General features: G+C 40.5%; 1 protein-coding gene across 1 annotated transcript in view; it reads left to right on the top strand.

Annotated features, from left to right (window-relative positions):
- The window catches only part of ME3 (malic enzyme 3), a 287,597-nt gene extending 279,789 nt beyond the window's left edge, over positions 1–7,808 (top strand). Inside the window, exons 13-15 of the mRNA XM_012545299.3 lie at positions 4,393–4,566; positions 6,958–7,056; positions 7,545–7,808. Of these exons, the coding sequence (XP_012400753.1) occupies positions 4,393–4,566; positions 6,958–7,056; positions 7,545–7,706 (435 nt within the window). The 3' untranslated portion in view covers positions 7,707–7,808. The remainder of the gene's footprint in view (positions 1–4,392; positions 4,567–6,957; positions 7,057–7,544) is intronic.
- Positions 7,809–15,239: the final 7,431 nt, after the last annotated feature.

The following is a 15,239-nucleotide window of genomic DNA, read 5'->3' as shown; positions in this document are numbered from 1 at the left end:
ACACTGCCCTCCATGAACTTATCCATTCCCTGGGACAAACCCAATCCCAGACACTGCAAGAAGATGCTTCTTGAGGATTTATGGTTAGGAGTTTAGGGGATAGGGACAGCATTATTGCTAGCCTAGAGAAAAGCCCAGAGATAAATCTTGTGCAGTTTCACAATCACTGCACTCCAGGTTTGGGGATCACAATCACTGCACTCCAGGTTTGGGGATCCCTGAAGACTCCCTCCCCCCAGTTATCCCACCTCCATGGGGTGCTCTCCTTGCAGGATCTAAAGACAAGGATAGTCAGTCTATCAATAAGAACTTATTAAAGTGCTTGTTATATGCTTGGCCCTATATTTGCTTTTCAGGGCAAAAAAAATCATGGAGTGATGTGTAAGAGGAAAAGTAAAGGCAGCAGTATAGCTGTATTATAGAGAACATGGAAAGAAACAAAGTAGAGGAAAACAGGAAAAGTAGGAAGAGAATGGTTTTAAAGACCAGAAGACTTTCTATTTGATGCTGGAAATAATAGAGAGCCACTGATGTTTAGAAAGAGAAGGCAAGAAAGATAGTTAACATGGTCAGGCCTGCACTTTAGTAGTTCTTAAACTTTTGTTCTCAGAATCTTTAAACTGTTTAAATTATTGCAGATCTGTCCAAAGAGTTTTTATTTATGTGAGTTATATTTATAAATATTTACCATATTAGAAATAAAAGCTAATTTTGAATTTGTAGACCCTCTAAAAGGGTTTCAAAGATCTCCAGATTCTCTGGATCACACTTTGAGAATCACTGATATAGACAAATCACTTTGTCAAATGAGTAGAAGATGGATTGGAATGGGGAGAAACTTGCATTAAGGAGGTTAAGTAGAAAACTAATGCAGTAATCTAAGTGAGAAATAATGAGAAGTTGTGTTAAAATTGCATTTTGTTCTGGTCCCCCTAACCATCCTTAACTTAACCCAGTTTTAGATAGTATAGTCAGTTCAAAAGTAATTAGAATAAAGTGGCAATAGCAGGAAGCAAAATTGCAAGATCAGAGTGGTATAATTTGCAGACTGTATTATATATTAACCAACAATCACATCCTGGTAATAGGTGCTAAATCAAGGGAAGCCACCTAGATTATGTTCTCAGAGCCTATCAGTTCTATGATATGTTAATCTCAGACAAGTTGCATCCACAGTAAGACAAACAGAACACCAAATGGTATAGATAACTTTGGTATGCTATAGATATGTTAACTTTTAAAGTTTTTTTTCCAATAACTTTGAGGTTATTTGGACATAACAAAGGTATCCCAAGGTAGGGCAGGTGAGTCTGTTCCCAAAAGAAAATCTTTAAAAATGAGACCTCAAATTCCTGCCTTCTGAACCCCTTTCCATCTTCCAGCTCCATCATGTTTAGGCTGCCCATGGTCTTTGGTTATGTGATTCTCTGTGCCCTTCTCCCACCCCATCCTTTTCCCCATCACTGCCTGACTTCTTTTACCACACTATCCCCTATCCCCATCTGCTTCTGTATCCGTATTTGCTGCTTGTCTCTGTACTTTATCTGTTCACCCTTATGCTCTCTATGCCTTATTAAAATATAATTTCAGCCTCACTTCCCACTGCCACTATAATCTTTCCTGGCAAGTACCCAAAGAACGGGGTTGCCTGCCTCCTCCAATAATAAATTGGTAACTGAGAGCCTGTACCAGTGTGTTAGGATATGTGAGGAAGAAGGGGAGGAAGGAGAACAGAGAAAAAAAGAGTTATATACACATATATATGTGAAATATATATATATAAAAAATTATATATATATATATATAATAACATTGTGAAAGTAAGAAAAATTATGAGATTTGACGATTGATTGGATATATGAGCCAGGTGACTAAAATTGAAGAGATGAGGATGACAATAAGGTCGTGATCTTGGGTACCAGGAAAATGTTGGTCTTCTCAACAGTAATAGGAAAGTTGAGAATGGAGGATTTGAGGAAAAGTTGAGAAACGTCTAGGAAGTTCTCACAGTGTGCAGAGCACCAGCCCTGAAGTCGGGAGGACCTGGTTCAAATGTGATCCCAGATACTTAACACTTTCTGGCTGTGTGATCCTGGGCAAGTCACTTAACCCCAATTGCCTCAGGAAAAAAAAGGACCCAATGAGATCAAATAAGATCAGAGAGAGCCAAAAACAGATCCTTAGGGGATATACATGGTTAGTGGATGTGATCTAAATGAAGAGCCAGCATTAAGGAGAGGAAGTGTGTTTGAGAGGCAGAAGAACCATCATAAAAACTTAAAAGGTGATAGTATTCAGGAGAAGGTTATAGATGGTGTCAAAGGCCAAAGAGCAGTTCAGAAAAATGATGATTGAGAAAAGGCCATTATATTTGTCAATCTAAAAGGCCATTGGTCCTTTTGGAGAGTTCTAATTGAATGAGGTGGCCAGAAGTCAGAATGCAGAATTGGTTTAGAAGTAGAGGTACTGCTTATAGAGAACTTTCTTAAGGGGTTTAGCTGAGAAGGGGAAGAGAAATACTAGATGACAGTTAGTGGAGGACAGAGTGAATGGGTTTTGGTTTAAGGATGGAAGGGAAATGAACATGTTTTTAGACAGCAGAGTGAGAATCAATAAATACCAACAGATTAAAGGTTACGGGGAGAATTTAAATGCTAGTAGAAGCAATCTGTGGCAGAAGAGAACAATGGTGGCACTAAGGAGAGGGGACTGGACCAGCATGAAAGAGGAGCTGGATTTCCATTGGCAGAGGGAGTTTTTTCCAACAGAGAAGTATCTCTACCAATGGAGGTTGGTATCTTTTGTACAGCTTAAGAGTCTTAAAGAATTGGCTAGACCCTGAGAGGCTAAGTGGCTTTTATAGCCCATATGTGTCAGAAGGGGAAGGGACAAGAATACAAGTCATCTTGGCTTGGGAACCAGATCTGTAACTACTATGGTAGAAGTGCCATCATACATAATAACTGCTGCTAAGGCATGACACTCTGGAGAGGCAGGCAGGTGCTTTGTTCAAGCCCTGCTCTGTCCTTAAGGTTAATATTGTTCATGTTTGTTAATATTAGTCTTTACAGATATGACTCAGATATCCTTGAAAGTCAAACATAAAGTCCCTCCCTTTCACCTCCTTTCTGTACATATACAGACTGCCCAGCATTCAGCTTCTCCTCCCTCCCCACCACAGTCTTATGATTATGTATGGACTATATCATTCTCCCAGAGAATGTTTCAGTCAGGGACTGGGTCTATTTTTGCATCTCCCCCAATTCCCAGATGGGATAGACATTAAATAAGTGCCCAATTCAATCCACCTCTGTTTTGAAAACTGAGTAAATCAATTAACCAAAGGATCAGTAAATATGTATGAAGTGCCTACTATGTGCTGGAGATAAAAGACAAAAGAAACAGTCCCAATTCATAAAGAACAGGAATTAAATCAGGGATTATATGAATGATGAGAAGGGGATTACACATGAGAGATGTGGAGGTAAAATTAGCACGAGATTGGAGGTAGCCCTGGGCCTAAAGACAGGAAGATCTGACTTCAAATCTGGCCTCAGACATTTGGGCAAGACCCTTAATCTCTGTAGGTCTTAATCCACTGAAGAGAAATCAGAAAACCCAATGGACAATATAGTCCACGGGATCACAGAGTCAGACACAACTGAATGATAAAACAATAGTAATAAATGATTGACTCTTTAGGAGTAAGTTTGAAGGAGAAGTCAAGGACACAGGTTGTCAAATCTGGGAGACTGGAAGGAAGGAATGGCCTTCCAGAGAAAAAGGGAGGTTTAGAAAAACAATGGATATGGGCAGAAAAGGATGAGAATGGAAGCTTCTACTGCTCAGGAAATTTGCCTTAATATTTATTGTTTCTCTCTAACCTAACACAGTGCCTGGCATAAATGGCCCTGTTGCCTCTTGGCTGCTGGTTAGTTCAGATGAGGCAAAGCATTTAATTAGGGTTTATCAAGAGTTTCCCATGAGACTCTGCTCTGGGCTCCCTAAGGGCTCAAACTATGAGATATCCTTCTGTGTGTTCATGTATTCCTCCAACAGTCAGTCATTAACTAATATTTCCTGAGCGCTGACTCTGTGTGAAACACAGTGCTGGGTACCAGGGTGATGTAGAAGCTCCACAGACTTGTCAAAGAGACGTGCAGCAAACAGTTAAGTAATGCTACCAGCAGGATGTGGTGAGTTAGGAGTCCAGGGCCACAGTGGCTACACACACACACACACACACACTTCTTTTCTTTGGCCATGGATTTCCTACCAGCCTTTTCCAAATGCATGTTCTTGGTCACCAAAATGACCAGAAGAGAAAATTTGTGGCTTAGGCAATCAATTTACCACCACAGTCAGGAAAAAATGTGACTTTTCCTCTCCCAGGGCCGAGGGATCTTTGCCAGCGGGAGTCCATTTGACAAAGTAACCCTGGAAGATGGCAGGACCTTTTTCCCTGGGCAAGGAAACAACGCCTACGTGTTCCCCGGAGTGGCGCTGGGTGTCATCGCCTGTGGAGTCCGGCACATCCCTGAAGAGATCTTCCTCCTCACGGCTGAGGTTCAGTATGCTCCCTCACTCAAGAGCCAGCTACTCTCTGAAGTTGTAATATTAATGCTTCCAAGTAAAGTGTATTCCACGTAATTTCTTATATTTGAATAAGGATCAGGTCTGTATTTGGAGCTTGGTATAGAAAACAGCAAGATATGATCAGAGGAGAGATGAAGGGCAGCTGGATCTGGAGTTAGGGTGACCTGAATTGAAATCCAACCTCAATTACTTACCATCTGTATGACTGGGCAAATCACTTAAGCTCTGTCCATCTCACTATCCTATTCTCATCTATAAAATGGGGATAACAATAATATCCACCTCCCAAGGTCATTGTGAAGGACAAATGAGATAATTCTAAAGTGCTTAATATCTGGCACAATTAATAATAAATGCTGCTTCTCTTTGAATAATATTATCTAGCATTTATATAGTTTTAGTGTTTTCAAAGCTTGTGCAAATAATTTCATTTTGTCCTCATGACATCTGATTATCTCCATTTTATGAGAAAACTGAGGTGGACAAAGATTAAGTGTCTTTCCTAAAGCCACACAGTTAAGTGTCTGAGGCTAGATTTGAATTCGGGTGTTTCTGACTCAAGGTTCAATGCCATATGGAGAGGGATTTACCGATTTTAAAGTATTGTACGACTTAGTGGCTAGAGCAATGAGCTTAGAGCCACCTCTGCCTACCTGTTTCCTCATCTGTAAAATGGGAATCATAAGAGTACCTACATCTTGGATTATAAGGATCAAAAAAGATTTTTGTATAATTCTTTGAAAATCTCAAAGTATCCTTTAAATCCTAGCTATTATGGTTTGGATTTAGGCTCAGAAACATCATAAATCCAGAGTTGGGAGGTGCCTCAGTGCTCTTCTAGGCCAATTCAATCATTTTGCAAATCAGGAAACTGAGCCCCAGAGAAGCTAAAGGGCTTCAAAGGTAAGATTTCAGAGCCAGTGTTCTGTCTTATCACACTGTCCCCTTAGAATCAAAGAGCCCAACTCTGTCACCTGATGACCTTAAGTAACTTTTCTGGAATTTATAATCCTCATCAAGGATTATAAAGACCTTTTACCCCTCAGACCAGGATCCTCCCCAGGAAATAGTATTTTTTAATCCTCCTCCTCCCTCCCTCAGCTCCTGTCTCCCAGGTTAGTGATGCTGAGCTTCCCAGCCAGGCCCTCACCCTTTCCCATTCAGCACAAGGAAAGTAGGGTGTCCTTGGAAACAGCGCAGTATCATTGAGGGAAGGTGATTGGCCCAAACCTACACTGGTAGTAAGCATAGACCCAGGACTGGAACCCAGCTGCTCTGTCTCCGGAGTCCCTACTTTTCACTCTTTCTTTGCTTTCCTGTAGCAGGAACCACAGCCTTGCCCTTCCTTTGACTCTCAGAAGTCAGCCCACCTTGACCAGGAGCCTTCCCAGATGCTGCCCAGCCAAGGAGCCATCACAGAGCCAGGAAGGGCTGCTCCTAGGGCAGCACAAGGGGAGATGAGACAGGGGACAGGGTCCAGTTTCTTAGTTTCACCAGGAAAACTGACCTAACTCCTCCCAGCCCATTTCCTGTTATAAAACACTTTTATGACTACAGTTCATAGCAATACTAGGCAATTCATCTGTGGAGATGGGATTCTAACCCAGGCCTTGGGACCCCAAACTGCAAGTGTGTTTTTTTTTTTACTACATCCTTTTATGTAATGGGAAAACCCCTGGCCCTGGAATCAGAAGAAAGTTCAAGTTATCAGCAGGGAGGTCATAGTTTATTTCTCTTTCTTTGTCTCAGTTAACTGGTTTGTAGAATACACATAATTATGTCCTCACTACTCACCTTGCTCCAGGAATCAAGCTAGATGATTTTTGGGAAAGTACTTAATGAAAGTACAGTGAGCTCACATCAGCTGTTACCACAACTGTCTTTGCTCCTCCCTTCCCCTTTCCCATTTCATGACACAATGATTCTCGGAAGGATCTGATGATTTTCCCCTGAAACTTAAATTTGACACCAGAAGAGGGACACACACATTAGTTTGTTCCTTAGTCATGAGAATGAAATCAAGCAGAAAGACTGACTGACCGCTAATCCCAATAACTAGCAGGTTTGGATGTTGAGGTTAGGGGTAGGAAGGATTGGAGTAGGGGTCCCAGGGAGAAGGGAACCCAAAGGCTGGGCCTTGGGCCAAGCCATCTGCCTCAAGGCACCCAGAAATGGACAGCTAGCTGATTCTGAGGGTTGCTTCCTGAGCCCTGATGAGTCACCCTGTCATTTTTGTCCTCCCTACACTGTCTGAGAGTCTGCTCCATCCCCCAAAGCCTGTCAGAAAAGCTTCTTTCCAGGGACTGTTCTGGAGAAGAGAAATCTGTGGGCTGGTTGTTCATTCAGCTCTTCTTTTCCTAGCATATTGCCCAGGAGGTCTCTGATGAGCATCTCTCCCAAGGGCGGCTCTACCCACCACTCAGCACCATTCGGGATGTGTCCCTGAGAATTGCAGTCAAGGTAAGAGCTGGCTTGAGCCAAGGGCTGATTGATGGATGATGAAAGAACCCAACAAGGAGTATGAAAACTTCTGAAGAGTCTGGGTGGCTCTTGCAAGATCCCAGGTGTCAGAGGATCACTTCATTCATTGCAACAAATATTTATGAAGTCCTATGGATTACATAGTCAGGCTTTGTGCTAGGCAAACACAAATCAAATTATTTCTACCCTGCAGGAGCTTACATTGTACTCAAGAAAAACATGTTCCTAGAAAATTCAATAAAAAATATAAATAAGGTAATTTTTAGAGCGAGGACGGTAGGAACTGCTAGGATCGGGGCAGGCTTTGTTGTAAGTAGCCTTGGAGCTAAGCTTGGAAAGGAATTAGCCATGTTTTTTTCTGTTAGATCCCAATCCTTCAGGCTTCTTCATACTTTCAGAAACAAGTGCAGGGTAAATGGCCTTTAAATGACTGCCTTCCCAATTCCAACTTGTTCTTTGCATCCCAGGTCCTTGACTACGCCTACAAACACAGCCTGGCCTCGTGGTACCCAGAGCCTGAGGACAAGGAGGCCTTTGTGAGATCTCTGGTCTACACTCCAGAATATGACTCCTTCGTGCTGGACAGCTACACATGGCCCAAGGAAGCCGCAGAAGTCCAGGAGATCTGAGTAATGGCTCCCATTAGCAGTTTGAGTCCCCTCAATCCCTCAATGAGTGAAACTATATTCAGGTTTGGAACACTGATAATATAAATGGATTCCCAAAATGGAGGTTCTTGTCCTTGTGGTTTTGTTTTTTTAAGTTAAACTCTTGGGTAGAGCAACAAGCGGGCAGCTAAGGTGGCACAATGGGTGAAGTGCCAAGCCTGAAGTCAGGAAGACTCAGTTTTCTGAGTTCAAATCTGGCCTCACATATTTACTAGTTATGTGACCACTTAAGCTTGTTTGTCTCAGTTTTCTCTTCTATAAAATCAGCTGGACAAAGAAATGGTAGACTGGTCCAGGGTCTTGGCTAAAAGACCCCAAATGGGGTCACCAAGAGCCATGAGCAGCAACAGAAGTACCAAGCAGTGAGTGTGCCGTCAAGCTTCGCTGAAGCTCATGTGATTTTATGTGGTTTTGTGGAAGGCCCACTCAGCTTTTTAATAAATCTCCTTTGCTCTTTCACAGTAGCCATTAGGCCCTACAGAGCTGGGGAGGAAGATAAAAATCTAACAATTCTGCCCAGGGTAGATAGCAATGGTCCCCCTTGTACTGGAGTAGTTTGCCATTTTCTTCTCCAGCTAATTTTACAGATGGAGATGGGGAATAAAAAGTTGATAATGTCAAGATAATGAGTGGGGTTGACTAGAAGGATCCCAGTACTCTTGCTAAAAATAGAAAGGTTTACAAAAAATAAAAGAATGAAATAGAAAAGTTGGTTAGAGCAGCTGATGGCTCAGTGGATAGAGCATCACCCCTGGAGTCAGGAGGCCCTGAATTCAAATCTGGCCTCAGAACCTTAACCCTTCCTATCTGTGTGACCCTGGGCAAGTCACTTAAGCCCAATTGCCTCTGGGAAAAAAAAGGTTTAGAAGAGAGGAGTTTGAGGAGAAAGATAATGAACTTTCTTTCGGACATGTTGAGCTGGTTCCTGGTTGCAAAGTTCTAGCATGTCTAGAAATATCAGTTCTACATCCTGGGTATCACCAGACCCATTCATCTCCAGTACTGATCCCAAGCTAATAGTCGGCCTCTGTTTCCTAGAGGCAGGTCGATGGCACAATGGGGAGAGTGTTAGAAGTCAGAAACACCCACGTTTCTCAGACACTAAACGTATGATCCTGGGCAACTTTGTTTTTCCCCATCTATAAAAGAGGATGATAGTAGACCCTGCCCCCTCAGATTATAAATATCAAATGAAATAACGTGTATAAAGTACTTTGTAAACCTTAAAGTGCCATATAAATGTTAGGTGTTATGGGATATTAAACAAAGATTCAGTCTTTGGATTTGGCCCAGACCAGCCCATCCTCCCATCACAACAGAAGTCTTCAGTTTTGCCTCGCTTCCTTGACTCTAAAAAAGGTGGTTGTTTTTCAGTCATTTTTCATTCATGTTTGACTTCATGACCTTATTTAAAGTTTTCTTGGCAAAGATACTAGTTTGTCATTCCTTTCTCTGGCTTTATTTTACAAATGAGGAAACTAAGGCAAACCAAATGAAGTGAACTGCCCAGAGTCACATAACTAGTACTAACCTGCAGCTTCCTCTTCATACAAATCATAACCCCAACCCTTTCCACAAGGGCCATCATATAGCTAGTTGATAGGACCTTCTTGGAGCTCAATTGTCTCCATTTCTCCATCTTTTTTGTCTCTTCTATAGGCTACTCTGGATGGCAGGTAATATCATTGTCTTGCAGGACCCCCAGTTGTCCTCGAGTTATATATTGTGGAGCAACTGCTTGGTATGGTGAGGAGCAAGACGGGGGATGATCTCCTCACTAATTTGCAATACCCAGATACTAAAATTCTTTGTAGGACTTTATTCCTCAGAAATAGCTCCTGACATTGTCCATAAGCATCATTCTATCATTTGAATTTTTCTCACTTTTCACTGGGCTAAATTCCTAGCTAGGTGAACTTCTACATCTTCTCTGACACCAAAAAACAAATCGGAAGGTAGATGTGGCTTGCACTCGAACCATCAAAAGGCATGGAATAAACCCTGTGGAATCATTCCTGACATTATATCCATGCCCTAGAAATTCCATGTGGAAGATTCACTCTACCTTTTGCTCATTTTTCAGAATCACTAGTATGTTAGGAGTACGTGGTTAAAATGTTCATGCTGCTGGTCTACTGGAGACTGCTTTTCAGTAGTTCTAGGCTTCCTTATTGTAATCAAAATTAAGACCTGGTACAGCTTGCTCATAAAAGTCTCAATAGAATTACAGTAGAATTACAGCAAAATCTCACAGGGAGCTCTGGGGAAAGAAAGATCACCAGACTTCTGCAGAGGGGGCAAACCAACCCAGGTTAAAAAAAAAATAAAGCAAATTCAAGCTTCCAGGTAATTAGCAGTGGAATTAGGTCCATGAATAGCTACTGCTACTCATTTCCAGTTTGTTCAAGATAGGGACTTGTGTCTTAAAAAAAATTCTATGTTGCTTAATGACAGTGAAAATTTTTGCCCTTCTCAGAGGAAAGAATTTGAACTGAAGACATTTCTAGACTTAGGAAAGGACGACAACCAGGCAATCTAGTCCCTAAGAATCTATTCCTGAAACAAGCAGGTAAAGTTTAAACCCCAAACCATTACTTTAAGTGAATTGTGGTATTTTTTATTCTTTAGAAAGCCCCATTTCTGCTATTTGGCAAACAATTCCCCCAGGGCTAAAGCAGGTTAACTGAGAACTTTTAAGTTAACCATTTATCTCAATCCCCTGACTTGGGACAAGTTATATCAAAGTAGGTTCCCATAAAGCACTAAGATGGAATTAGTGTGGTATAGCAGAAATGGTATTGACATTGCAGTAAAAGGGCCTGAGTTTGAATCCTAGCTCATTTACTTATTAGTTTTGTGACCATGAGCAAGTTACCTTTCCTTTTTCATAAATTTTTTCAAAGTTTTCTTATCAATGGAGGGAGGTTAAATTAGGTGATCTCTCAGTTCACTTTCAACTTTAAATTTTATGACTATAATTGAAGAATTCCCTAGGAGAACTTCTTTGTTGTTTCCTTCAAAGGTGCCCACTCTGTCCCTAGCCTGGCAATTCCATCTCAAGCTGCCATGCTATCTGGTAGGGTCAGAGGATCTCCCAGTGTTAGTTGTCAGCAAACAAGTAGTAATGCTTTATGATCCTTCCTCTGCTTCTCAGATTATCCTTGGTCTCCCCCTCTAATGCCCTAAAGCCCCAGCCAACAATGACACTGATAGCAGAGGCCTTGTGACTGTATAACAAGCTGACCAACAGTGATGTACCTATATTAACCTCTGCTCTGGTACAACACAAAGATCACTCTCTTCGCTCCATATCACAAGACCACTTTATTGGATTTTTAAAGACTTACAATTTCTTCATTATTGTAAAACATATATGGAATTGGTTTAAAAATATTAAAGCCTGTCCAAGAGACATCCCCTTCCTCCTAATTCATATCCCCACCCAAACTCTGAGATCATTTGTGATCTCATTTGCTTTGTGGTTATTTCTCATCCCAACTTTCTCTTATCAGTAGCTAAGTTTGGTCTTTATTCCAAGTATTCTCTCATCTGGCCTTTCCCCAGCATTAAATCTAATTTGAACTCATCATTTCTCTTCTCTCAGCCCCCAGTTTTCTGTTTCTGTTGATAGCATCTCCCTCTCTCAATCCCTGCATTCAATTATCCTACCAGTTCTGCCTCCCAAATAGTTTACACAGATCCCCCTACCTTTTGGCTCAAGTGGCCATGATCTATCGGTCCTCATTAGTGCATATCTGGATCACAGTAATAGTCTCCTAACTGGTCTTCCTGTTCCCAGTGTCTCTAATAAAATTCATTCTTCAACAGCTGCTAAAATAATCTTCCAAATCCTTAACCATGTTATTCCTCTGCTTAAGAACTTTCAGTGGTTCCCTATTGCCTACTGGATAAAATACAAACTCCTTAACCTTTCCCTTTGAGACCATTTTAAGAGCTATAATCTGACTTCTCTTCATCTACTATATTATTTCAGCCACACTGGACTTGGAGCACTTCTTCCCCTGCTCTCATTCTATTCTTTTCCAGTCTCTGGGCCCCTTTTCCTGGTATGCCCAATTATCTCTACCTCTTGAAATATTCCTCTGTTGTCCAAACCTAGTCCAGGTGCTTCCATTTCCACAAAATCTTATCTTTCGTCCTCCCTATTTCCCCAGTCTAAAAATTATTCCTCCTTCCTCATGTTGCAAAATATCAACCTTTCACTTTTCACATTTTATCTTGTACCAGACCTAATTGTGTGTATGTGTATATATATTATATGTGTGTACATATGTTGTATATATGTACACGTACACATACATATATGTGTATATATGCATTGCACATGTATATATGTAATTTGTGTGTATTTTTTTCATATATATATAAAAATCACCCTCACTAAATTTTTTAAGCTGCTTGAGAGTATGGATTATATTGCTTTTCATCTCTCTCTCTCTTGTAAAGAGCAGCATAGTATAATGACTAAAAGAATCTGTTTTTGAGTCAGGAAAATCAAATTCCACTTTTGATACATACTAGTTGTATGTATGTATGTATCATGTATAAGTCATTTGAACTCTTAGAACTCCAAGAAACTTTTTAAAATTATTTTTAACATTTTCTTTTTATGTTTAGTTCCAAATCCCCCCACTACTTCTCCCATCTCCTCCCCCACCCACTGAAAAAGCAAGCAATATGATATCAATTAAACATGTAAAATAATGTAAAACATATTTTCATTTAAGTCATATTTCCAAAACCCCAAGAAAAATAAAGTATGAAAATTATATTTCAATTTGCACTCAGAATTCATCAGTTTTCTCTCTGGAGGTAACAATCATTTTTTATCATGAGTCCTTTGGAATTATGTTGGATTACTGAGCATTTTTTCATCATGAGTCCTTTGGAATTATCTTGGATTATTGCATTGATCAATTAGTCAAGCCTTCCACAGTTGATCATCAGGGCAATAGTAGTGTTATTGTGCACAATGATCTCCTGATTCTTTGATTTTACTTTGCATCAATTCATTTAGACCTTGCCATGTTTTTCTGAAACCATCCTCATCATTTCTTACAGCACGATAATATTCTATCACAATCATATGCCAACTCACCAATTGATAAACATACCCTCAATTTCCATTTCTTTACCACCATAGAAAAAGCTGGTATAAATATCCTCTTCATCCTGAAACTGGGAGCCAGAACTGTATAGGGGCAATAGAGTTGCCAGTCAGTTCCAGGTGCACCCAGTGGCACCAAAGGGTCCCAGGTACTCTCTCTCTGACCAGCTATCTGACCCCCAACTGTCTCCAAGTTGAGATCTCCCAAAGCTGCTCCTACTGTGATGGCTGTGACTTCCACCCCAGTGTCACAAACTTCCTTTCCTAAAGTTTTCTTAGATCAGAAAAATATCTCATGCTGATGTTTTGTTGGCTCTGCTGCTCCAAAATTTAATTTGAGGCATTATTTTTAAGTTGTTTGGAGGGAATTATTGATACACTTTAGCTGGGTTGTCTTTACTCCACCATCTTGGCTCAAGGGTTCATAGGCAGTTCTTTAGAATGACAAATTAGAAAAGAGTTGCTGATATTGGCAGAGGGAATTTTTGTACTAGTAGTTTTTATAGCAATGAAATCACAAGTCTGGGCAAAGAAAAAAATAGTAACATCTTTTGTCTAACAGATTCTTAATAACGATGCTTGAATTTAATTATGTCCATTTATTTCCATTTGTTTTCCTTGACTTGAGAGGGCAAGATTAAGAAAAATAGGTAGGAGTTAAAGAGAAGGTAGATTTCAGCTCAACATAAGAAAAAAAAATTAGAGCTCTCTAACAAGGCAGAGTTTGCCACTGGAAATGAGTTCCCAGTCACTGGAAATTTTCAAGTAGAAGCTAGATGACCACTTGTCAGGGATATGTGCTTCAAGGAGTAGCTGAACCAGATGAGCTTCTTCCTTTATATTTTAAGAATCCATTTTTATTCACAGAGTCACAGGCATCTGGATTTATCCCTCAATGGTTTTCAGCCATTTCAGCCAATGGTTTGTCTTGCCAAATCAGCTTAAGATTTTCTATACTTTGCCTTGTTTTTACTGGATAATAATTTCCCTGCTCTCCTTGGATCTCCTTAAAATCCCTCTTTCCTCTTGAGAATTTATGTAAACCAAAGTACCAGAACCAATGGGAAACTTTCCCAACATCCCTGATGGGAAGTGACAGGGAATAAGTCTTCTCTTTCCTTCTCCTCTGCTCTCTGATCCATTCCACTGCTCACAGGGATGGGAGGGAAGGAGAGGGGAGAAGCTTAGGGATCTGTCAGAATATAGAACTGAAAGAAATATAGGAGAGAAGGGAAAGAGGCCCAGTGTCCTCATGTAGTTGACAGTGAATGGATAGGTTTTGATAGATTTGTTGATTAACCTGAATATTCAGAAAGTAAACTTCTGCAAAGCAGCTGCTAGGTACATTTCTGTTCTATATATAATGAGATATAAATCAATGGTAAAAAAATTAATATATTGTTTAACACAGTAAACAGCAAGACTGGGCTGAATTGTTGAAACATCTATTGAGACTCATTCCTGGCATTATAGCCTTTAACCCCCCTCCCTCATTCTTCAAGCCTAGACAACAACGAAAAGGAAAAAATATAAATTTCTGCACAGGAGAGCCTCATCAGAAAGCCTTTGCCTCAAGGTTCACTCCTCTGGGTTGCCAGGACCAAAGGGAAAGCTTCCACCTAACACTGCCCCTTCTCCTCCATACCCACCAGCCCACCATTATGGTTACCACTTCTATTAGCTCAGGGGAAATGCCATCACCCAACTCCCTCCCCTCCTCCCTAAGAGATTTTTATAAACAGTGTTCTCCTACAATGATAGAATCATTAGATCATAGAGATCATCTCAGTTCAGCCTCTCTCTGAACAGTTATTTCCTTCTCCAACATCTCTGACAAGGGATCCTGTTTGAAAATCCACTATAATGGAAAATTTACTACTTCCCAAAGAAGTCCTTGAGCTGGTCAGTTCAAATTGTTAATATATGTCTTCCTTATATTAAGTCAAAATAAGCCTCCTTATAATTTTTACCCTTTGGACCTTTTGGGAGTAGTAGGCAGGAGTGCTGGTCTTATGCTTAGATGATTTTAAATCTTGCCTCAGCCACCTACTAGCCTTGTGACCCTGGGCAAGGTACTTAATCTCTACCTACTTTAGATTTCTCATCTTGAAAATGGGGTTAGTATTAGGTCCTACCTCATAGGATTGTTGCAAAAATCAAACAAGATAATACATGTAAAACATTTTGGAAACCTTAAAGAGCTATCTAAATGTTTTTTTTATTATTATTATATTATTACTACTACTACCATCTGCCTTTTGGGATCAATGAGAAAAAAATCTGTGTTTCATTGAGAGTCCTTCAAATATTTGCACATAGCTAAGCTGTCCCCACTGAGCCTTCTCATCTCCAGGTTACACACTTCA

Source organism: Sarcophilus harrisii, chromosome 3, assembly GCF_902635505.1.
Source record: "Sarcophilus harrisii chromosome 3, mSarHar1.11, whole genome shotgun sequence".
Classification (NCBI taxonomy): Eukaryota; Metazoa; Chordata; class Mammalia; order Dasyuromorphia; family Dasyuridae; genus Sarcophilus; species Sarcophilus harrisii.
The sequence above is the reverse complement of the archived record's forward strand: the minus strand, read 5'-3'. Positions and strand labels throughout refer to the sequence as shown.